At 39.7% G+C, this 25,281-nt stretch overlaps 1 protein-coding gene across 2 annotated transcripts in view; it reads right to left on the bottom strand.

Moving 5' to 3' along the window:
* Positions 1 to 6,353: 6,353 nt before the first annotated feature.
* The window catches only part of LOC120533513 (gastrula zinc finger protein XlCGF17.1-like), a 249,868-nt gene continuing 230,940 nt past the window's right edge, over positions 6,354 to 25,281 (bottom strand). Inside the window, exons 1-3 of one of the 2 annotated variants that reach the window (XM_039760433.1) lie at positions 17,242 to 17,387; positions 13,841 to 14,167; positions 6,354 to 7,978 (exon numbers count right to left, since the gene is read on the bottom strand). In XM_039760433.1, the coding sequence (XP_039616367.1) occupies positions 7,044 to 7,978; positions 13,841 to 14,153 (1,248 nt within the window). In that variant the 5' untranslated portion in view covers positions 14,154 to 14,167; positions 17,242 to 17,387 and the 3' untranslated portion in view covers positions 6,354 to 7,043. Of the gene's footprint in view, positions 7,979 to 13,840; positions 14,168 to 17,241; positions 17,388 to 25,281 lie in introns of those variants that run through there. The other variant, XM_039760432.1, reaches the window with a different exon arrangement.

Here is a 25,281-nt window from a genome sequence, read left to right as displayed (position 1 = left end):
AGTCCCGTATCATTGAGATTCTGTTTTATATTCTGTATAAGCAAACTTTTTAAAAGGAGCGTTGATTAAACTGACTATAGTGGACTTATTATCTTCTTAAAACAACTTTATTGATTTAATATTGACAATTAATCATAAGGTCAAAAATCAAGGAGGATTTGAGTTTGCATGGACTGCGCTGTTTCTTTGTTTCGTGACATCGCATCAGTAGAGAGTGTGTGACGTTAACAATGCATTTTGCCTTAAATGACAGCGCACACGCATTTTTTATATTTCCTAAAGGCCAATGTGTCTCAATTTGCTCATTAATATATTTTGACAGTGTATTTTAATGAGAATGATTATAAACATATTACCCATGTTCATGTCCCATGTAGATATTTAACGTTTGGTGAGAATAAATAAAAAGTAACAACATATATAATAGTTATGTTGCATTGTTTATGATTAACAAAATTCATCGTTTATCTGAAATGTTCTACTTATACAGTCGATTTTTTCCACTTCTCCATTGCATTTGCCCCCGAGTGTAATGTGTGCCAGTGTAACCGAGGGATGACAGACGAGCTCACGTAATGGGTGACAAGGAACATTCTCACCCTGATGCCGAGGCTTTTGTCATGAATATTCTCATCTTGTGCTTTTTCTCGTTCCTGCCAGTTTACTATTATTATTGAACACGTATGCAGAGAAAGTGTGTGTCTTATGTGTAAATGTGTTTTATTTTATGTCTATGAAAGGAAGGACAGTAAAGCCTTGAATTAAACTGAGTGTTGATGCCTTTGGTAGCAAGATAGGTTAAGGAGCAGGGAACGTTAAATGTGACAGTGACAGCGGGGGATTGCGTAACTGGAAGATGGTTTAAGAATACAGAAACGACAAAAACTTAGTCTTTCAATAATTCAATTTATTTCAATGATTTACTCTGTTGTGCTGCAGTTCGGAAGATTACTTATTTACCCAGCCAGCGCAGCCTTTGATAAGATGCATTCACAAGGAAAGGATGTTGCTGACAAGTCAGGTGCTTTATTGAAAGTTTTGCTCCAGATGTGCTTATCCAGCTGCTCCTTCTTGTCAGTACTTGAGTGATCTTTATGTTCACCTCTGGATGATTTCACAAAGGTTCTTTACAACTTTTTTGTCTCATTAACGCAGAAATCCCGAGGCTTTCCTAAAATTGCAGGAGACACTGTTGATGGCGTTGAAAGACAGTTGTGATTAGTTATGCAGCACACACTTTTACTCACATTGCTTTTTGGAAATCCATAATACAAATCAGCTACAGATCTGCGAATCACTGAATAGTAAAAACGTTTAATGAGGAGTGATTTGCGCATATACTGGTGTAATGACCACGTCGGCTTTAGTGAAGCGTTTCTTAGCCTCTGTGATATGATCGACATGGGGTAGAATAGATTCTGGATTGTTATATAACGTGCTACCTTACGCAAAATATGCTCATCAGTTTGTTACAAATTCTAGGTGGACACGATTCCACACCAACGAGAAAGGTGCCCCAAATAAATCGTTCATAATGTCTCCAAAATATATTTGTTAACTTAAAGAAAAGTAATACATAACTGCTTTATACAAATTCCATGATATGCGAACTCCAATTAGGTTTTGAACTCACGTTAGCGCACCTTAATTGTTATTGCAGGACCACTGCTTTTACGCTTTGAGCCAAACCAGTTCAACAGACAAGTGAGTGACTAAATCGACTGCTGTCTGCCAAGATATCAATGACGTCATTACGCTAGCGTGCCTCAAAATCACGTGACGGGCGTATTTGAATCATCCAGTGCTCCGAAAGCTCGACTCAGTGTCGAAACCTCAGTATCGAGCGGCCCATCACCTTCTCCCGCATTTATCGCTGTTTTCATTTTGTTGTGTCGGGGTGCTGTGTCATTAAAACCTTAAAATGTAGTTTTTTAAAAGGGTGACAGAAACAACATTTTCTCCTTACTGAAGTACGGAAGATGAAGTCCATGTCCGCCCTCTAGGTTTCTGTTTGTCTTGAGGGTTTCGCCCTAACCATGCAGTTTAAATTTATTTATTTATTTTAATGGTGACTTTTTCTAAATACAATTGTTGCATTTCTTTTGTTCTTCTTAATATAAGCCCAGCCAGGTGAAGTGACTTGCTCAGGGTCACCCGTGTCAGGATCAGCATTTGAATCCGCAGTCCCAGGCTTTGAAGCTGAAAGCCTTTATCACTACACCACATTGCCTGCTTAGATGTCCAGGGGAAGTGATGTCAACCTCGGTGTATTAAACCTGACCTAAGGAGATGGACAGAAGCGTCATCGACTTGTGGCCACCTCTGAGGGGCTGTTCATTATGGATGATCTTTCCTGACCGTGTGGCACTTTGGAATTTGTGCAGGGGACCCCAGCCATTACTGTACGAGAATCTCTTAAACAAGAACATCTTTTTTGCTACTTGTGACCCCTTTTGACATTTTGTGATTGTGTAGGCTGCTCCAGAGTGTGGTCTCCAGATGGACAGATGGAGACGTTAAGTTTCTGCACAGTTTAGACTTTATGCTGGTCTTGTCCTTTCCTGCTGCTCCTCTTTGACCAGCAGGACATTGTGGTGTCAGGCTGACTATTTTGTAATGGTCAGGCCTTATGCTTTTGGACCAATCAGAGCTCAGCATGACTTCTGTTCTTGAACCTTCCACCATCTCCACCAGTGTTCTTTAAACAAGTTAAACTAAAACCAAGCTTGTTCAAATTATAATTTAGTGGACCGGAACTGAAATAAAAGTTAAATAAACTGTGTGAAGAGTAGAAGTAGAGGATAAGGAGAACGAGACAGGTGTTGTCAGGCTGATGTTCACCACACTTGTCTTTGTGTATAACACACATGTAATAGTATGATGTGACTTGTGTGTTAAGAAGGTCCAACACAGACATGAAAGGCACTATATAACATCACTGTGAGCACATGGTGGATACATAAGTGAAGATTTTACCCCAGTAAGGTCCAAGCTGGGGATATCACAAAGCAAAGCGGCTGCTGGACTTCATTGGTCTTGGCCCCAGTGCATTGTGGATACTCCATCCATCATGCAGCCCGCTATATCCTAACTACAGGGTCACAGGGTTCTGCTGGAGCCAATCCCAGCCAGCACAGGGCACAAGTCAGGAAACAAACCCCGGGCAGGGCGCCAGCCCACTGCAGGGCACAAACACACACACCGGGCACACACACTAGGGACAATTCAGGATCGCCAATGCACATAACCTGCATGTCTTTGGACTGTGGGAGGAACCCACGCAGACTCAGGGTGAACATGCAAACTCCACGCAGGGAGGACATGGTAAGTGAACCCAGATCTCCTTACTGTGTGACAGCAGCGCTACCACTGTACCACCATGCCGGCCATTGTGGACATTCGCCATTTGGAAAGCCGTATGCCATGACCACTTTGGAGTTGAGGTGGGCTGCGTTTCTCACAAATTGACAAAGAGTGTGTTTTATTGAGGAGTACTGGGCTGAGTGCAGGTAGGTGTGTTAGATGTGACTACTTACAGGTGGCACCAGACTTCCTATACCTGCTCTGGGGTTTTAAAGGCCCATCTGAGAAGACCCAGGATGAGCTGGTGGAGTAAACTGGATGGGAGCTCAGCTGGTGGAGAAAGAGAGGGGGCTGTGTGTGGGTAAGTGGACCAGCAGCCCCATGGCTAACTAGAGCTACTGCTGTGGAGTACAGTTAAGTGTTTGGGATTCTACCTCCTTGGGGACACTGTCTCCCCTTTCTCATATTTAGCCTTTATTTGTCAGTAAAACCTCCTCTTTACTTGTGTCCCCTTTTGATATTACGTGGGTGTGTGGACTGCTCCACAGTGTGGTCTCTGGGTGGACTGGATGGCATAAAAGACACTGAGCTCTGAATTTAATGGGACATTGTGCTGTGAGGCCAAACTGCCCGTATTGTTCAGGCCTTATGCCCTTTAACCAGTTCTGGGTCATCCTGACTTGTGTTCTTGAACCATCTACCATCTCAGTTTTCCACCAATGTTTCTTGAAAACCAAAATGAAAACTAAAAAGTAGTTCACCACAAGTAAAATAAAAGTGAAAAGATTTCCAAAGAGTAGAATGAAAGAATAGCGAGGATGAAGATCGTGTTGTCATTCTGATGTTCACCACAGTTGTCTTTGTGTATAACCTACACGCCCCGGTGTGGAGTCGCCAAGTTAATTCATTAAAACCCGACAGCTGCAGTGTTAGCTTAGACAAGAACATCAGTGTGTGAGTGTGTGTGTCCGAGTCTATCACTGTCTGCTCTTACATTGAGCCCCCTCACATCCCCTGTCACCTTGTCATCTGGACAAATGTGGCAATGCCAATCTAAACATTAAGCTAACGATGTGCCCACCTGCTGCCTGAATTGAACCTGCAGCTGCTCAGTTTAGAATCGCAGGGCACTTGGCTGATAAATGAGGTGGACAGCAACTTGTCACATTTACTGTGCCACACATACTCAAGTGAGGAGCTGTAAAGAACAATTGTGGCTCTCAGGGTAACTTCTAGCTTCTTTAAGTTTTATTTATAAACATAAAAAAAGTCTCCCAGTTGTCACCCTCATTCCTGTTATGTTTGAATTTATTTTTCAAACTTCCTGAAATATCTTTCACTGTGAGCCTTCACATTTTCGTTTATGTCATTCTGTCACCATTACAGATAAATTGTCCAATTTCTAATGAAGGTTTTCATGTCCTCTCTATTAGTGTTGAGGTGCAGATTGAGCTTCCACAGCACGACGGTACTTCAGCATGGGAGGCTCATCAGGTGACGTTTGAGGTGGTGACACAAATAAAGCAATGGTCCTGGGAGAGTCGGCAGTCCATCTGGTCCTGGCACTTAATGGACAGGCTGTGCAGCAGATTTGTCAGATCTCAGCTCACATGTGGACTAAGGAAGAAGAGCTGATGAAGATACCACAGAGACGTTGAGGTTGAGCTCAGGTTTGAAATAATGACATGCCTGCCTCAAACACACCAGTGAAGAGATGGAAAGGACTGACATTATGTTACAGAACAGTGACTCCATTAAAATGAAGCAGTATGAGGTAACTAAGGTCCAGTAGTCAAAGAAAGGCAAACCAAAAATGACACTTCACAGGTCACACAGAGCAGAGGACGACATCACATCCCTAAGGTAAGAAGCTGGGAGACATGATGAGCTCCTGTGTGACAGCAGGAACCTCAGTCTTCTGATGTCACCACTTTATGAAGAGGGGCAGTGAACTTCACAAGGATGATTACTTGGAGTGGCTTCCCCTACAGTGTGAAGGACAGTGTCTTACTGCAGAAAGGTGAGTGGGCTGCTGTGCTCCTCAGTTATCCAGAGGATGGCAGTTCATCAACATCTTCATGGTCTCCAATAAGACCAGAACCAGACGTGAATCACATAACAGTGTGTGATGTTCAGACACCCCCTGCATGAAGCAGAAGACCACAAACAGGCTGGGGTACCAGGGCCTGACATTAACGAGAGTGTCTTGTGCTCAGAGATACCCCTACATGAAGAGGAGGGCAGCAAACCACAGAGTGTGGTACCTGAGGAACGTCAGATTGAGTCACAAGAACAGAAGACATTTACCAAATGAGAACAGATAATTAAATCCATCAAGGTCGCTTCTTCAGCTAATAGCTAAGATAATAAATAGCTGCTGTCTGTCTGCGAGAGTGTGGTCCGTCTGAGCAATCTGATTGGTCAGTTTGGCTTTGGTGGCTCACTGCTATGGGAGAAGGACTTGATACTTTAATGGGTGCAAATTTCAATTCCTGACTGAACCTTTTTTGAATTTTTTAAAAAATATATTTGTACAAAAAAAAAGAAGAAAAAAAAAAAAACTTAAAGCATTTCAACAAAAATGATGTTGGGCCACTAAAATCTAATAGTGTGCAAGCTGAGTTGCCTTTAAAGAGGGGAAGCATTTGCAAGAATAAAAATGAAGTTGCCACAGCGGGTAGTGAAGGCCAAAATCTTTTTTTTTTGTCTATTACATTTTTCAGTTATATTTCTTTTTGTCTGACTGCTGTAAGTAGGATGAGTTCATCCAAGTATTCAGCCCCTCAAGGTCACTCCGGACTTGAAGTATCAGGTATCTCTCTGTGTAACTTAATACAGGATGTCCATATATGGCCTTATTTATCATCAGCTGTATGCTAAACATGCGTCGGTATATTCATACACTCCTGTTGTGAGGGACCGCTAGACATTACTGGGCTGATCGAACCCCAGCTGGCCCAACTCTTCAGATAGAAAGAGCAGCAGCCACACCAGAGAGTAGTGTGAACACCAATATGGACTCTGGAGAAAAGATAATAGAAATACTGAAATCAAATCAAATAGCCTTTTACTGTCAATTCACTATATGTACAGAACATACAGGAGAATCAAAATACTGATTCTCTCTCAAATTAGTAGTATAATAAAATATAAAAAAGCATAGAAGTATAACATAAGATAAATAACATTAGAACTTGTAAAGTAGACCTATGTACAATATGCAATAGTCATTAGTGCAAAAGCCACTTACAGTAAATTAATAAGCAGCGTTGCCTAAATGAGTCTGCCAATTTTTGTCAATCGCATTCTGTGTAACCAACTAGCAGAGCAATTCCAATTTTCTTTCCACACCCGACTGAATTATTTCAGATTTTTCTTTTTGTTATTTACAGTCTCTTTGGACTTTGCCTTTTTAGCATGAATTTTCATGTGTCCCTGAAGAGGGGTTTTCTGTACTGTATGAATGTTTTTCCACACTTAGAGCAACGGTATGGCTTTTCTCCTGTGTAAGTTCTCACGTGTTGTTGAAGGCTGCAGGGTTATATGAATCGCTTGCCACATTCAGAGCAACAATATGGCCTTAATCCAGAATGAATTCTGTTGTGTCTATAAAGGCTGCTGTTACCTGTGAATAGTTTGTCACAATCAGGAAATGAGTATGGTCTCTATCAAATGTGTGTTCTTACATGTTTACGAAGATGGCCTCTTTGTGAGAATTTCTTGCCACATTCAGAACAGGCCTAAGGATGGTCTTTATTGTGGACTCCTGCATGACGCAGAAGATTGCTTGTGTTGGAAAATCTTTTGCCACATTCAGGACAGCAATAGGGCTTCTCACCAGTGTGAACTCTTAAATGCTTCAGATGATTACTGCTACCTGAAAATCGTTTGCCACATTCAGAACAGGAAAATGGCTGTTCTCCTGTGTGCACTCTCATGTGTGTCTGTAGAGCGTTTGTTTGTGAGAACCGTTTGCCACATTCAGAACAGGAAAATGGCTGTTCTCCTGTGTGCATTCTCATGTGTGGCTGAAGATGGCTTGTTTGTGAGAACCGTTTGCCACATTCAGAACAACGATATGGTTTCTCTCCAGTGTGAATTCTTTTGTGTTTTAAAAGACTGCTCCTGTTAAAGAAATGTTTACCACATGTTGGACAACGACATAAACCCTGTCCTTCATGACCAATAATGTGTATCTGAAGGTGGCTCACTTGTGAGAATCGTTTGCCACGTTTAGACAAATATGGTTTCTCTACAATGGGAGTTGTGGTATGGCTGTGTTTTGAAAACTTCTTAACACATTTAGAATGGTGGTATGGCTCCTTCCCTGTATTATCTTCTCTGCGTTTCGTAGGCATGTGACTATCCGAGAATTGTTTCCCACCTTCAGGACAGTGATACAGTTTCTTCCTCCCATGAATCCCTCCATTATCTTTAGAATTCAATTTGTATTTAAATGTTCGCACACACTGTTGGCGGATTGGATTTATATTGTACACTCCTTGAGATTTGATGGCATCGATCCTTGTTAGCTTCACAATGGGCTGAAATCTAGGGTGCTGTGAGGTCGTTACCAAGTCCTTTGTTGCCGATGCCACTTTCTTCCTATTCTTGTCAGGTTGTTTACTTTGTGGACGACCCTGAAGAGAGGACAAGTTGTCATTCTCTTGAAAATCTACAGAAATAAAAATAAGAGTTAAAGTTTTAAATGACCAATATTTAAAATAAAATAGCACTACAAGAAAATATTCAGTGTTTAACAGTATATGCCTTTTGCAACCCACTTTATAAAAGCATGCTAATGGAGTTAACACTTCAACAATCCCAACATGTGCAGACTGAATTAACAAACACATAACGTGACCCTGTATTCGGATTCAGCGGGTTAGAAAATGGATGGATGGATAAAGCCATATTAAGATGCAGTTAACATGGACCAGGAACAAGCCATGAGCAACTGTCATTAATGGCTTGGTGACAGCTTGAAAAAGAAAGAGCAACTGGGGCAGCAAGGGTGGTCAACATGACCTGCAGACCATTTAGAGAAGACCCCATATAGAAATGTCAAGGATGATAAAGCCAGTACATCTACATGCACAGTGACATTGCTAAGGACTCATTACATCAGTTATGGTCCCTACAACAACAACAACATTTATTTATATAGCAAATTTTCATACAAAAATGTAGCTCAAAGTGCTTTACATAATTGTTGTGATGTGAGATTTTACATATAACTTGATAAATGTTTTGTATGTCTTTATTTATAATTTAGGCAAACCAATGTAATTTAGTGGTACCTTGGTGAGAGGCATTCTTGTTTATCCCCCCCAGGTTTACGACTTTTCTTTGTAATTTTACGACAGGATTTGGGGGATGTGTCTTAAACCAGTTTGATGAGCATTTCTTTGCTAAAGTCTTTTCTCCCATCCCCCACACAAAGCCAGGTTAGTGTTTATGGTCTTGGGGGGGGCAGGAGATAAGATGTTCTATTTCACCCATTGGTCTGAGGTAGGGCTGTTTGGAATTGGCTAGTCTCAGAGGCCTTTAAATACCATGATATCCTATTGGTTCTAGGAATTGGAGAGAACATCTATAAATGTACTTGCTCAACCACATTCTCTCTGACTGACCCACATATGATGAAGAAGCATCTCTCTCTCTAACCAACATATGATGATAGAAGCATCTCTCTTGCTAACCTGTGATGATGAAGACAACACAATGAAGAGCACAGCTCAGCAGCCATATTGAACAGGAATGTGGCTGAAAGCTGAGCACCAATGATGCCTTAACTAGAGACATTTTAAGTAACTGCAAGTCTGTGTGCCACCTGAATTGCACATCACCATTTTATCAGGTTGTATGGTTGCCAATATTCAAATGTACTTTGCATTTTGTTATTATTTATGAATATTATCAGTAATACATTATTTTATGTGTGACTTAACTCCTGCTTGTCTTTTTACTACATCTATTTGCCTGAGGTTATAGATATAGAAGGGAAGGTGGGGAGAAGTTATATAGAATAATACCTTATATACAGTGGTAAGTCTGTGAGATTAGGTATTCTAAGGCTACATATTAATAATACAATAGGGGAAAGTAGAGCAATATATATATTACTCTACCAAGATAAAACAATAATGAAGAATAGAAAAATAAAAGACACAGTAAGAAAAAATAAGTCAACATTAATTAACATAGAATAGTCCGAAAGCCGGGGAGGAAAGAAAAGAAAAAAAAAGAAAGAAAAAAAAAAAAACTCCAGACAGCTGGAGAAAAAAATAAAATCTACAGGGACTCCAGACTATGAGACCGCCCAGTCCCCTCTGAACCCCCCTACGACCACTCCACCTTGTTTGGATAACTGGGCTAATTGAGGAGCTAATTTATTGGAATAAGTGTGAACTCCCACCCTGGGTGATCAAAATTATTAGACAGCAAGCCACATAGTATATTTACATACTTCTTTCGGCTGCTCCCATTAGGGGTTGCCACAGCGGATCATCTTCTTCCATATCTTTTTGTCCTCTGCATCTTCTTCTGTTACATCCATCACCTACATGTCCTCTCTCACCACATCCATAAACCTTCCCTTAGACCTTCCTCTTTTCCTCTTCCCTGGCAGCTCTATCCTTAGCATCCTTCTCCAAATATACCTCGCATCTCTCCTCTGCACATGTTCAAACCAACACAATCTCGCCTCTCTGACTTTGTCTCCCAACCGTCCAAGTTGAGCTGACCCTCTAATGTTTCTAATCCTATCCATCCTCGTCACACCCAATGTAAATCTTAATGTCTTTAACTCTGCTACCTCCAGCTCAGTCTCTTGCTTTCTGGTCAGTGACACCATCTCCAGCCGATATAACATAGCTGGTCTCACTACCGTCCTGTAGACCTTCTCTTTCACTCTTGCTGATACCCATCTGTCACAAATTACTCCTGACACTCTTCTCCACTAATTCCACCCTGCCAGCATTCTCCACCTCTCATCCACAATCCCCATTACTCTGTACTGTTGATCCAAAGTATTTAAACTCATCCACCTTCGCCAGCTCTACTCCTTGCATCCTCACCATTCCACTGACCTTCCTCTCATTTACACACATGTATTCTGTCTTGTTCCTACTGACCTTCATTCCTCTCCTCTCTAGAGCATATCTTCACCTGAAAACTGAAATCTTAGTAATTGGCAATAATGGATTCAATGAGGTTATCAGAAATAAACTTGATGCACTAGGATTAAAAGTTAAGACGGAAGTAAAAAACTTAGGGGTAACCGTTGACTATAATTTGAATTTTAAATCGTATATTCATCAGACCACTAGGACAGCATTTTTTCACTCAAGAAACATAGCTAAAGTTAGACCTCTTATATCATTGAAAGATACTGAGAAATTAATTCACGCTTTTGTTTCAGTAGACTAGATTACTGTAATGCACTACTCTCAGGAATACCCAAAAAAGACATAAATCACTTGCAACGAGTGCAGAATGCAGCTGCTAGAATCCTAACTGGGAAAGGAAAATCCAAACACATTTCTCCAGTTTTGATGTCACTACACTGGTTGCCTGTGTCATTCAGGATTGACTTTAAAATACTGCTTATGGTTTATAAAGCCTTAAATAATCTCGCTCCATCTTATATATCGGAATGCCTGACACATTATATTCCAAATCGTAACCTTAGATCTTCAAATGAGTGTCTCCTTATAATTCCAAAAGCTAAACTTAAAAGAAGTGGTGAGGCGGGCGGCCTTCTGCTGTTATGCACCTAAAATCTGGAATAGCCTGCCAATAGGAATTCGCCAGGCAAATACAGTAGAGCACTTTAAAACACTGCTGAAAACACATTACTTTAACATGGCCTTCTCCTAACTTCACTTTAACTTAATACTGATACTCTGTATGTTCAATTCATCACAATAACTATTCATGGTGACACTAAAATCCATACTGACCCCTACTCTCTCTTCTGTTTTTTTTTCCGGTTTCTTTGTGGTGGCGGCTAGCGGCAACACCAACTACTCAAAGCATCCTGATGCACCAACACTGATGGACTGAAAGCCAGAAGTCTACGTGACCATCATCATCAAGTCCTTCCATGAAAACCCTAAATACAAAGAGGACTGTTTGACTTATGTTAGGTAGATTGCCCAGAGGGGACTGGGCGGTCTCGTGGTCTGGAACACCTACAGATTTTATTTTTTTTCTCCAGCTTTTGGAGTTTTTTTTGTTTTTTCTGTCCACCCTGGCCATCGGACCTTCCTCTTATTCTATGTTAATTAATGTTGACTTATGTTTATCTTTTATTGTGTCTTCTATTTTTCTATTCATTTTGTAAAGCACTTTGAGCTACATTTTTTTGTATGAATATGTGCTATATAAATAAATGTTGATTGATTGATTGACCTCTCCAGGGTCTCCTCAACTTGCTCTCTATTATCCGTACAGATCACAATGTCATCAGCAAACATCATAGTCCACAGGGACTCTGTCTAATCTCATCTGTCAACCTGTCAATCACCATAGCAAATAAAGGGCTCAGAGCTGATCCCTGATGAAATCCCACCTCTACGTTGAATGCATCCGTTACTCCTAACGCAGACCTCAGAAAGCAGGAGACAGAGCTGGAGGTAGCAGAGTTAAAGATGGTAAGATTTGCATTGGGGGTAACGAGGATGGACAGGATTAGAAATTAAGGCATTAGAGGGTCAGCTCAAGATGGACAGTTGGGAGACAAGGTCAGAGAAATGAAATTGTGTTGGTTTGGTCATGTGCAGACGAGAGATGTGGAGTATATTGGGAGAAGGATGCTAAGGATAGAGCTGCCAGGGAAAAGGAAAAGAAGAAGGCCCAAGAGAAGGTTTACGGATGTGGTGAGAGAGAACATGCAGGTGATGGGTGTAACAGAACAAGTTACAGAGGACAGAAAGATATGGAAGAAGATTATCCGCTATGGCGACCACTAATGGGAGCAGCTGAAAGAAGAAGAAGCGGTGCACAAAATTCCATGATTCATCAGAGACATTAGACCTTTAGTGAAGTTACAACTATTAGTTTTACAGTTATTTGATTAATAAAGAAAGGCTTGGAATGCATTTTTCTTTTCTATAAATCGCATAGAAATAAGACTGATATTTATCCAGCTCGAGGTCAGGAACAAGAAGTAGAAATAGATTTATACACACACTGGGAGGCCTGAAATATTAAAGTACCCTTTACTCCTTTTACTTTGCCCAGTCAAAATTCTAGAGTTTTCCTAGAAAACAGAGACTGATTAAGCCTCCTGAAATGAGCACCGCTAATACAAGAACTCTGCCCAATGTTTTTTTGATTTTCAGATTTATTGCAGAAGGACCTGCCATTATATAACAGACATCAAATGCTAGGAATTCAAAATATCTGCTTCATGTCCAGTCCGACTCTGAAGACCACAATCTAGCACAGTTACAAACTGTTCCATATTTTAAAACTGCTACACTAAATAATTTCCCACATCACAGACACACCAAGCTATGGAGTATGTAGTTGTAGGAAGGTGGAGAATCATTTGTAAAATGTTTCATTAGATCATACCTGTGAATTTATTAGAGCCACCACTCAGTGAACAGTGCTACAAAATACAATTACCTGAACTGAATCAACATTTTTTTCTAATGCTCTAAAATGGATGAGAATTTCAAAAAGATTTCAAGTACTGTACCAATTTGTATTTTCAAAAACTTCAACAATAAAAAAGCCACCACATCACAAAGATCAGCCCCTTTTCATACGGTACAACTGAATTGACAGGAAAGAGGAAATGGCTAAAAGCATCAAAATCCTTTCAAACTAATTTCATAGAATGTTTCACACGTTTTAGATGAAATCCTGCTTTAACTAACAATTTTGTTTGTTTAACTCAGTAAAGTTCAGTGAACCAATTTTCTTCACATTCACAAAGTCTTTGCAATTTCAGAATATATAATGATACATGTGAACAGGACTGGTTCATCCATTCACAGGTTTTGCACTGCACTGATGCACAGAGATTCTTGCACACAGGCAGACGTGAAACACTTTCATTCAGAGGGGTCTAAATTGTGCAAATTTATTGAACAGTCAAATGGGTGACATGTCTACTCCACAATACTACATATGGAGAAAGTAAAAAGGCAATACATTATTGTTTGAATGGGTTTCTTCAAAGAAAGCTACAAGCAAACAGATTTGACTTTTCTTTGACTTCTCTTTAATTTGTCTAAAATCTATTAAAAGGTTTTCTTCATAATAAAGCCATTAAACCCTAGTGATTATTATTAAAAACCCAAACCAAGGAAATTGTGAACTGATAGTGTTAGGTAAAGAAACTGCAAGAACAACTCAGCCATGCCTCCTCATTTCAATCCAAAGGATTAATTATTTCTGTTACTTATACTTTAAAAATGAAACTCGTATTTTTTTAAAAAGCCTTTGTTTCTAAGCAGAGTGAAAATGCAAGAAAGCACCCTTCTGGTAAATCATAACTGCCTTATTTTTTTTTAACACATACCTTCTCCAGTTTGATTTGGACACAATTTCTTCTTGGGCCTCACTGTGTTAGTCTTCGAGGATTCTGACGGCTTGTGGGCATTACTGTCCTTCAAGGAGCAGCGTCTGCCCAAACTGGAGCCCAATCTGTTTAAGTCTTCATCTGGGCCCATATATTGAGGATTACAGTCTTTCACCTTGATACGGTTTATAATTCTGCGGGGTCTCTGAATGTTAGTCCTACCCTTTCTTTTGTTCCTCTTTTCAGAGACATCCTCTTCACGTTGACATTCTTTCTTTAAACTCTTCTGGCCAGCTGGATACATTTTTGGCATCTTCTTCTTTATCTCTGTACAGAACACAGGGTTTAATTAATTCAGAAGTGCAATACAAATGTAACACATTTAAGTCCCATTTTTCTATGTCCTCGTCAGTTAAGACAGAAGCCAAGTCAAGTTATTCACCGAGACCACATGAGCAGAGTAAGTAATCAATCTTCATACCAGGTGACCAGATATGAAACAAACAGTCTCAGGGAGTGTTTCACGCCTTTACGACACACCATTATGACTCTGCACCATCTGTTGATATTAGGGGTGTTATGATATTAGAACTTTTGTATGTCATACTAATACAACACAATTTTACAATGCTGGATACCCTTTGATACCACAGCAAACACAGAAATCCTATTCACTCCCCATTAAATAAGTACTGGTATTCATAAATTTCAAAATAAAATGCTAGCCTTGAAATGTAATGTGGGGCAGGGATGGAGATCCGCCAGTGCAACAGCACAAGGTAGGGTTTACAGTCTTGGTGGGAGTTTCAGCACAGAGTTTATAAAGAATGATATATCATGAACTGTCTGATTTATCTTAGCATGTGCACATTTCTAATCATTCTCAGCCAGTAGTTGAAAAACACTGCTTAAAATCCATACTGAAAATTAAAATTCAAAACATTATTATACTGTTGAATTAGTGAATTCTAAGATTATTCAGGATACTTTCATTTAAATAAAAACTCTTTAAGAAGTTTTTCTAACAATATGGTTTTAAAGTTCAATTAATCACAGACCTATTCTGTATGAATTGCAACACTTGCTATTACAAGATTTAAATTTGCATCATTAGCTGGTTAAAAAATATTACTAAAGAGCAAGATTTAACAGAATAGTCAAACTAAATCAAACAATCAAATGTCACAAGCTTGTCTTGCTTTAATTTTCTAAATCTACCCCTTGTTTTTACCAGCTTTGAAGCTTCCAGTGTGAAATCAAACTTGTCAGTTCAACATTTATCCTTTATTTCAGAACTCCTGTTAAGCAGCATTTATTTAGCTGCTTTAGATGTTTCTTACAAAAGTAATGACACCTTGTTATTGTGTGTGCTTGTGTATAAATCTAGAATTAGAAAATTACCTTTCGTCACACGAGTGACTAGGGATCACCTGCAGAGATTTGTTCAGGTGAGAAATACACCCCAGGATGAGAGGGAGTGCTGCTGCTATCTCCTCTTCTTGATATACAATGGAAAGAAACACCCAGCCGAGGAGTCACCACACCCTCAGCTCTTATCTGGTTAGAAGAAGGAGGAGGCCATCTTGCACAGTTGTGTGTCAAAAGTATTCACTACTTTGATTCAACATTCAATACTGTTAGGGTCCCAGAATTTTGTTAATGTTAAGGAAGGTTTATACAAGTTAGGCATCAGGATTATTTTAAAAAACAGGGGCATATGAAGGAGGAACTTAAAATTGCTGGTCAGCTTGTCTAATGTGAAACTGTCCCAACCTTACAAAATCCCAAACCATTATTTAAATCACAGCCTTCATTTACATAATCTTAGCGAGATCGAGGTAGTTGGCGGTGTGTCCCTGTAAAGATGGCCGCCTAATGTGAGACACCCAATGTCTGACTTCAACTAGCCTGCGACTCGCTAAGATAAATTTAAACAGGTTTGATTTTGCTTTTAGTCTTAGGGGAAGACTGCGTGTGCAGGAGAGCAGACAACCAGTGAATGTTTCCCTGAAGTAGACGGCATAGAGTTAAGTGAAGAGGAATAAGAAACTGCAGGTTTTGAACCTAACAAAAATAAGAGATGATCCTCTTTCTGTTGTTTCGTGTTTCAGATAGCAAAACAAAAGGGGAAAAAAATAAAGGATGAAGATTGCTGCTGAAGAGCTAAAGCTGTTAATTTTTTGTACACCATGGGCTTCAGCAGCCTGCTATTGGCTGTTAGAAACAGGGCTGAGCACGACTCTGCTGAATGGTCGTTTAAATTAACATGGTCTGGTGATGAGATCAGCGAATGTGGGTGGCAAATCTGACATGATCCAGGGCAAAAATATTCTTCAAAACAACTGTCATTATCAACAACTTTGAAACAAGTTTCAAGTTTCTCAGCTTCATCTTGTTTAAGTGCACTCTACACACATCACAAATATTTTAGTAATTAACACATTAATAAACTCCTATTAAACAGCAGCAGCTCCCAGTAGTGTGAGATTATAACGGTGGAGGCCTTGAGTGCCTCAGTCTTTCTTAACGCTCCATTTGTGCTTCTGACGTACCAGTTTGCTATTGTTAACCCTGAAAGGGGGGCAGCAGAGTAAAAGCGGATCATTATTGAACTTCATGAATATTCTAATTAAATGAAAGTGTCTCTTAGCCAGAAGATGGATGCCAGTCCTGACGGTTCACCTAAGAGTTGCACAAAGAGGACCACCTCACCACCGTGGTCCAGCGCAAAACAAACACAAATAGAAGTTATTGGGGTACAGGAAGAAAACCAGAGTACCTGTACAGGGCAGGAGCCAGCTATAGACCACCATAGGGTACACTCACATTCAAGTCCACAACCACACCAAGACAAGTTAGATTTGCCAGGCCACTAAACCTGAGCATCTTTAGAGAAGTGGAGAAAATAAGAATAAAAGAGCAGACATGGAAACTAAATAGAGACTTAAAAACAGGCCGAGATTCAAAATTCATTCTGACAGAACTCTGATGCAGTAACACAAAGTTGCCCGAGGGACTCCTCGCCGCTCTTTTAGTGGCCGGCCGGTCACCAACACCGCAACTGTCATAACTGAGCGCCGCGATGTGACAAACGTCTTACGTGTGGAATGGCCGTCTGCTCGATGCCGGCGATTCGCAAAGGAAACGACAAAAAGAACACTCGGAGGGGAATGAACAGGCGCCAGCGGTGTGACTGGGTGCTACGAACTAACACCTGGGACTCAGCCACGTGAAGTGAACCGCTGATACGAATGAACAGCAATGGCACGCGGGTGGCCACAGGAGGAAAATCGAGCAAAATTCGGCGGAGGACCAACAAACACGAACTCGCCGCGCGCGATGATTCTAATGGAGCGAATGAAAACTCACACGTCCATAAAGCGCATCTCCAAAGTACTTACTGTCTGCCTCTTGCCGATGAGATTCTTTGTGAACTCGATCACACTTCTGCCTCGATCAACAACAGCCTTGTGTCGGTGTAGTGTTTCACTAAGCGAGACGGTGGCAGTGTGGCTTCAGGTGCCGTCGCGTTGGATGACGTCAGCCTGTCTCCGATTTCGGATCTCGTGACAGTTGAGCGAGAATACGCTGTAGCTGGAGAGAGGCTGGGTGGCTCAGTGCCATGCTGCCTTATAGGAGCCTATTAAACCAATAATGTCATCGGAGACGCTGCGTTTGTTTGGGGTTGCCACTGAGACGTTTGTGATCATGAACTGAGTTTTTTGTTTTTTTTGTTTCTTGTACATAGTTCTTGTAAAATTTAGTAAAGTTCTTAGTGTCATTTTTGGTTTTCAATGCAGCAATGATATATATAACTAGCCATGTGCACCCAACTACGTTGCGCGTGTTAAAGTTATCTGTGAAGGGCTCCCTGTTTAAACGCGGCTGCCAGTCGTGAACTGGGTCCTTCGTCGCACAGCATTATGATTTTTTATATGGGAAACAACATTACAAAAGAAAACCCTTGGACATTGATTTGATAGGAACGGCCTACTCGGAATCACTGTCTGAATCGTAATTATGTGGTGGTGTAGGAGCATTTCTGCTTCTGTCCGTTCACAGTCCGTCTCGTTTTCACGACGTTATCGTTTCATCTCACGATGTCTTCTCAACCTTTCTCCAATCTCGCAGGTTGCTTTGTGGCAATCCAAAGAGTAAGGCAATATACACGGAGCAATGGTTATAAAAGGGGGACACATACAGTAGGTATCCAGGCTCTTTAAAGCATAATCACTTCACGGTACAACTATGAGACGTGCTGGCTACAACGTAACAATAATAATTTCCGGAACGTACTGTTACGTTGTCATTCATCATACCCACTGTCTTTCTTTCATCCATATGTTACGTAGGCACGTACCTTTTATCTTCGGCAATCTCTTTCTCTAACCAGGCCTAAGGAGCTAATCAGTGTAACACTGTCCACCACCCCTTTCGTTATTCCGGCACATTGTTGACATCCGTGAGTAACAACGTATTAAACTAGAAGGTGGTCTACGCATGCGTGGAATTCACGGACAAACAAACATCATCTCTAAATGAAGATTATATATAAAGATTAGTTAATTATAAGCACAACAATTTGTTTAGTTTGAATTTCTGTGTTTTGAGGTGTGACTGGAGTACTACAGTCTTCAGTAGTATAAGCCTTGAGGAGATTCTTAATGCAATGCCTGTTTTAGCTGTCTCTCTACTGCCTTCTAGTGCTTCTTCTAATTCATTCGTAGACAAAGATCAAGATCCAAATGAAGATTATATATAGAGATGAAACATATATGAGAGAGGGAATAATAAGAAACTTGCATCCCATCAGGGATAAGTGTGGGTCCCTCCTCTCTTTCTTCTCTGTATCTATGCAAAGACATTCTTATTAATTGCATACTCTGAAAGAAATGTCCACAAGCTTTCCTCTACCTTTAAGTCTCTCTTAAGTCTTCCTTCTGCTCGAAGACCTGTGTCATACTCTTGATGATTTTGCTTCTTTCTTCTCTTTCAAAATCACCAAAAGATCCCAAAGACATCTTCTAAGTCTCCTCTGTGTCATTCTCCTCTTTCATTCTTCTCTACTGTAAATGACTCTGACATTTTAGAAACCTGTGCTCAGGACCCCATTGCTTCACACCTTTCTGCAATCCATCTCTCCTTCCTTGATCCCCTACATCTCTTCTCTTTTCAATGCCTCACTGACCCCCAGTATCTTCTCTGCTAATTTCAGGATGTCTTGTTGAATCCTTATACTCAAAAACACTTTCTCTTCCTATCTGCCCTTGAGAATTACCATCCTTTGTCCATTCTGCCATTTCTGTCCAAAACCCTAGAACTCATAGTTCATAAACACCTCTCTTCATTTCTCTCTGACTATAGTCAACTAAATCTGCTTCAGTGTTGCTTCTCCAAGGGTCCCTCTACGGAGACTCCACTGCTTTCAGTCACAAATGCTCTTAGATCTGCTCGAAATGCTTCTCCCTCCTCTGTCCTCATCCTCCTTGCCCTTTCATCAGCCTTTGTTATGGTTCACCACCCCCTGCTTATCTCTTCTCCTAATTAAATTGAAATAAGCGGCTCTGCTTTGAACAGTTTCAAGTCCTCCGTCTTGGACCGATCCTTTTGTGTCTCCTGGTCTAACTCCTTGTCTTCCTGACAGAACATTTCTACAGATGTGCTTCAAGGACTGGTGTTCGGTTCACTTTTCTTTTCCTTGTAAATTTGTTCCTTTGTCAATGTTATTTCATCTCACCATCTTCTCCTACCACCTCTATGGTGGGGACTCACTGGTCTCCTCTCATTAGGTCTCTTACAGTTCACTGCTTTCAGCCAAGATCCTCAGTTGCCTCCCTGCCATCTCAATCTGAATGAATGATCACCATCTTAAAGTGAGGACCTAATCAAAAACTTTGTAATCACAAAAAAGTAAGAAAACACTTTTCAAATATACTGTGAATAAAGTGTACAAGCATACAAAAATATTATTTTCCATCTTACTGTAAATTTACTTTCATTCTGAAAAATAACGTTTTATTTTACAGTTTATTATTGTTTATATTTTGAATTAGATATTTATGGGGCCACCAAAATCTATTAAGTTCTTGAATCCAGCAATATCCCTGTATTATTTTTTAATCCTTTCTTATGTGTAAATTTGCTTTGTTCTGTAATAAAAATTTAAAAAGTAACCTGCTTAATAATATGTCTCTCGGCTGGCCTGGGAATGCCTTGGGATTCTCCAAGAAGAGCTAGAAGAAGTGGCCAGGGAGAGGGAAGTATGGACATCTCTGCTCAAGCTGCTGCCCCGGCGACCCGATCTCGGATAAGCGGAAGAGGATGGATGGATGCTTAATAAAGCCCTAAAGACACAGCCTATGATGAATCTCAGCAGAACAACAAATTATTTCCATAATATTCTTAATATGGTCAACAAATGTGGAACTGAACTGACAATACAGCCCTGTCAGCAGTGGATCGGTACGCTCAGTTCAGATTGGCCCATGTCGTAAAGTGGAGTTTATTTTATTTTCTTTATTAAGCACACGTGCAGTGCGTCACATCAGCTCAGATATGATATCACACACTCCACTCTTCATCATTTTAAACACTTCAGTCACGTCTCCTCTTAATCTTCCTTTTCTTAAACCAGCGTTTCTCAACCTTTAAGTATTCGCAACCTGAGTTTTCATAACAGTTTTAATCGTGCCCCCCCCCCAACGTTTTTTTGAAACATAGATGCATATTTTATTATACCTACTTTTATCGACATTTATCTAACTCTATATTTATTTTTCTAGTATCAGAATGTAGTTTAAGTTAATTTGTTTTGGTTTCGACAGGTGTTTTTTTTTTTTTTCATATTTTTGATTCTTGTTTTCACATCTTCACGCCCCCTTTTTTGTTACTTCACACCCCCCTAGGGGGGCCTGCCCCACAGGTTGAGAACCACTGTCTTAAACTCTAAAGGCTCAGCTCTTTTAATCTTTCCTCATAACTCATCCCCTGCAGCCCTGGAATCGGCTGAGTTGCTCTTCTCTGGACCTTTTCTAGAGTTGCTATGTCCTGTTTGTAGCCTGGAGTACAAAACTGCACTCCTGCCCTATTAAAATGGTCTGCAGTCCAGAAGCAACCTCTTATTGCCTGGCCATTGGTCCAGCCAGAAACACAGAGACAAACTGAGAAAGACACCTTTTGTAAGCCTTCAGAAATTCCTCCATAAATTCCTACAATACTACAGAACATGAATGCCTTGCAACATTCAACCCACAATGCAGTGCGTTTTTGTGTTTAGAGGTGGGGTTAGTAGTCTATGTACTGTGATCACCTGTCTAAATTAAGGTTGATGTTCTTTGATTTTGGGAATTCTGTATTTGTGACTTTAACTATCAGGCACAATATTATGTAGTACAGTTCACCAGTGTGAGTGGCGCAATGGTAGCTCCGCTGGCACACATTAAGGAGATCATGGGGTCGTGTTCTGGGACCTCCTTGTGTAGAGTTTACAAAGCAGTTTGAGTTCTAAGTAAAGCACTCTGTAAATGTAAAGAGTTATTATTATAATTATACTTGATTATTTGTCAATTGCAAATTTTAAAACGTTATGTGTTTTCATGAAATAAACAAACATATAGCGCTAGGACTCATGGCCTCTGTGTACGTTCACAGTCCTTCAGACTTGATCTGTAAATAATGTATGTGTACTGCCACCTTTAGGTTAGTAAACTGGTCACCACTTCCGCAACTGTCTTTGACCTGGATGCCATGGAGTGACAAAGGATGATCAAAGGCAAAAATCAAAGCACCGTATGTGTGGAATGGCCGTCTCCTCAAGTTCAGTGATTTGAGAAGGAAACAATAAAAGGAATACAAGGAGAAGAATGAATAGGAGCCGGCAGTGTGAATGGGAGCTACCAACTAAATTTGGGACTCAGCCAAGTGGAGTGAACCACAGATACCAATGAACAGCAGCGGTAGGCGGGTGGGCATAGGGGGATTAGAGTCACTCAGGTGGTGATTTAAACAAACCTCCTGTGTGTCCCCTCAGAGTGCAGTAGCCGTTGTATTCACGTATGTTAGTCACTGTTATCACTTGTCATGGCTTTGTGCGCTGAGAGCTTTGAGATAAGTGATAGTGCTTGGCAAACCTGTTAAATACACTTTGTGATGTGCCTGGGTCATATGTGAGCAAAATATTTATATTTTAAAATTTCAAATGCTGAAAAAACAAACAGTATCGCAACTACTTCAGATTCTGTTTAGTTGTGGCTTTTTAATTGTTTTTTATGCTCTTTTTGATGTGCCTGTGCCAGATGTGACTAAATTTAAAAGAGTAAAAATGAATAAACATGATTTGTTTTTCCACACATTCATTTGTGTTGGTTTAAAACTTGTCTGTTGTTTACTGGCCACTGAAAATGTCTGGCCCAGCTAAATTTCTTGGTTTGAAAATCTGACCCAACTGAATTTGTAATTGAATAACTGTGTTGTATACAGGACTCCAGATAAGGCCTCACCAGTGTGTTATAATGCTGGAGCAGAACAGCCTGTGACTTGAACTCCACACATCAAGGCGCTATATAACTTGACATTCTGTTAGCCTTCTTAATGGCTTCTGAACACCGTCTGGCACTTGACAGAGTCGAGTCCACCACGATTCCTAAATCCTTCTCGTAAGGTGGACTTTAAATTTTCAGACCTCCCCAGCATTACACCTTGTGCACAAAGGAGAGTGAAACATCTTATAAAAGACTTATTAATAGGACTGGGCACTCTTAAAAATAATAATAATGGCATTTTAACAGGTTGTGTGGTTCCTCATATAGCACAGCTCAACCAAGAACCATTTCATTCATTTACATATGAAATGGGCTCTTTAGACTTTAAAAAGGACCCTGTGAGGCCAAAACAGAACATCAGGCTACCTAGCAGGACACTGAGAGGTCAAGAAAACCTGAACTGAGCCTGTGGTTACTGGATGAAGGGAGAGACCTTCAAAATCAGAAAGACATTGGGATTCCACATATCTACTTCATTTATTTACAGTTATTAAAAGTAGAGCTTGTGTGATAGATATGTAGAGTGGAAAGGCATTATAAGATAGATAGATAGATAGATAGATAGATAGATAGATAGATAGATAGATAGATAGATAGATAGATAGATAGATAGATAGATAGATAGATAGATAGATAGATAGATAGATCTTTATTTGTCCAAATGAGATATTTGGCTTTTTGCAGAAGCTCTTTAAATAAACAATTTGTGGATCTAAGAAGAAAGTTCTTTCTGGAATCTTTGTGTGGATTGGGAAACTAAAAATAGTTTTCCTATACAGAATCACTCGGAATAACCATTTTTATACCTTTATTTTTAAACATAGGGCTACATTTCACATATGTGGCATGGCTGTATAATAAATACATACATTTCAGTTTTGAAATATGTGTGGTTCTTCCTTGCATTTTGTGAGAAATTCTTCTCTGTACTATTATGTTTTTTTGAAGCTGGATTTACATTATATGGAAATTTAGTTGTTAAAAGGTTATTGTTATTATAATTATTAATAGTTTTGTTGTTGAAGATTTCATATTAGTATTCTTTTAAATATTGATATGATTTATTTGGGGACAACTGTAATTAAAATGCATTAAAGGTAAAAGGCTAATTTTGGAGTGGGGGAGATTAGGATTTCACAATTCCTCTTTCTCTTTTAAAAGGCTGCTGCTACATTCATGATTATCAATGTGTATGTAAGGGTGTGGGTTTATCTTTTATGTAATGGTTGATTATTCTTACAGTGTTGAGATGTGTACATACGGTATATTTGAACTGCTTCTTTTACCCTTTCTTGTACAGCACTTTGGTTCAGTTCTAGTTGCTGTTGTAAATGTGCTTTAAAAATAAAAATTGCCTTGTCCTGCTTTATAAAACATTATGTTAATACATAACACTAAGAAGTGCAGACCTGAGACAATGGACTATAAAGATGAAGTTGGTTTGCAACATTTACTAGAAAAAAGTTAAAGAATATATAAAATTAAGAACAAGAATTGTAGGTTGTAACTGAACAATGAGGGCCATGTATGTTTGTTACATTTTCTCAATAAACACAGTCATTTTCCTTTTTCCTCTCACGTTATCTAGAAACAGATGCATGTCTTCCATATGTGAAAATGGATGATGTCTAAGGACATATTCCGTCTCCTCTTCTTCTAGATATTCAGATAGCAAATCAGATTTCTGAGGGGCCTCCTCAATGTCGTCTTTGTCCATTGACAGTAATGCAGGGAGTGAGATGTGCCGCCTGAACACAGAAATATTCTCAGTGCACCACACTTCTCTGCCTTGGTAAGATGCTGAAGGATTCTGTGTTGCTGTAATATGTTTTATTAAAAAAAAAATCTTTAAATGGTTATTATAAAGCTTATAGCCTTTTCCTCCATATTTACAAGGAAGGTAAGATAAGAAAAGAAAAGAAAAAATAATGTGCAGTATATTCTGAATTTGTTATACATTATTAACATTACTGCTTTTGATCACAGATTCTACAAGTCTTCAATGTTTCTTACCATACACTATTATTAACACAGCACATAATGCACTTGTAATGTTTTAAGGCCTTTAAGAGTTGTACTAGCACTCCAGTTTGTCAGAAGATGTAAAACAGGCGTTTAGTCTTTTGGGCTTTGACTCCTACTGCTTAACGATTAACAGTCGGCATCTGAGACAAGCATTAAGTCTTTTTATACATTTTATTCACTATACCATAGGCACTGTAAGCCAGCATCAACAAGATGTTATTCATCTTTCTTATGGAAGTTTATAAAGTGATGTGTCTGTACCTGCTCATCAGTGCCCTGTGCTGGATGTTGGAGAAGGGAGGCTGACGTTTCTGATCTGAAACCTGTAGAACGCAGGGCTATGGAACAGAATAGCAAGACATTCTTTTTTCATTTCAGATGTAGTGCAAGTCTTTACTGAAAACAGAGAAAATAATATTTACCTAAGGAAATGTTAAAAAAGAACCAAAACAATAAGCACAATAAATGACTCCGTCCTGGCTCTCCATTATTTCTGTACCTTCTCATTTTTTGTTTGGTTCTTGGCCTTCATTTAGAAAGGCGTTTGCTCGCTCAGTCCGATGTCAGCAGTTACTTCAGTGATTTCAAAAAGAAGCACTAAGTTTATAATGATAAACATTTTGAGCATTTGTTTTTGATTTACAATATGGCTAAGTATATTTGTCACATTACCGCAGCACTAAATGAAAGTTAATAAAGGGAATTTAAATTTTTGTTACCCCTTGGTGCTGGAGTTCTCAAGTAACATTCTACAGCAGCACTTCCTCAAAGGCGGCATGTCATTCTAAAGAGGACTGAGCAAAGGAGTTTAATGTTACAAAAATATTTATGCAAACCATTATAAACATTCATTTAAAATATCTGGACTTTGAAAGG

The sequence above is a fragment of the Polypterus senegalus genome, chromosome 8, assembly GCF_016835505.1.
Source record: "Polypterus senegalus isolate Bchr_013 chromosome 8, ASM1683550v1, whole genome shotgun sequence".
In the NCBI taxonomy this organism is placed as follows: Eukaryota; Metazoa; Chordata; class Cladistia; order Polypteriformes; family Polypteridae; genus Polypterus; species Polypterus senegalus.
The sequence above is the reverse complement of the archived record's forward strand: the minus strand, read 5'-3'. Positions and strand labels throughout refer to the sequence as shown.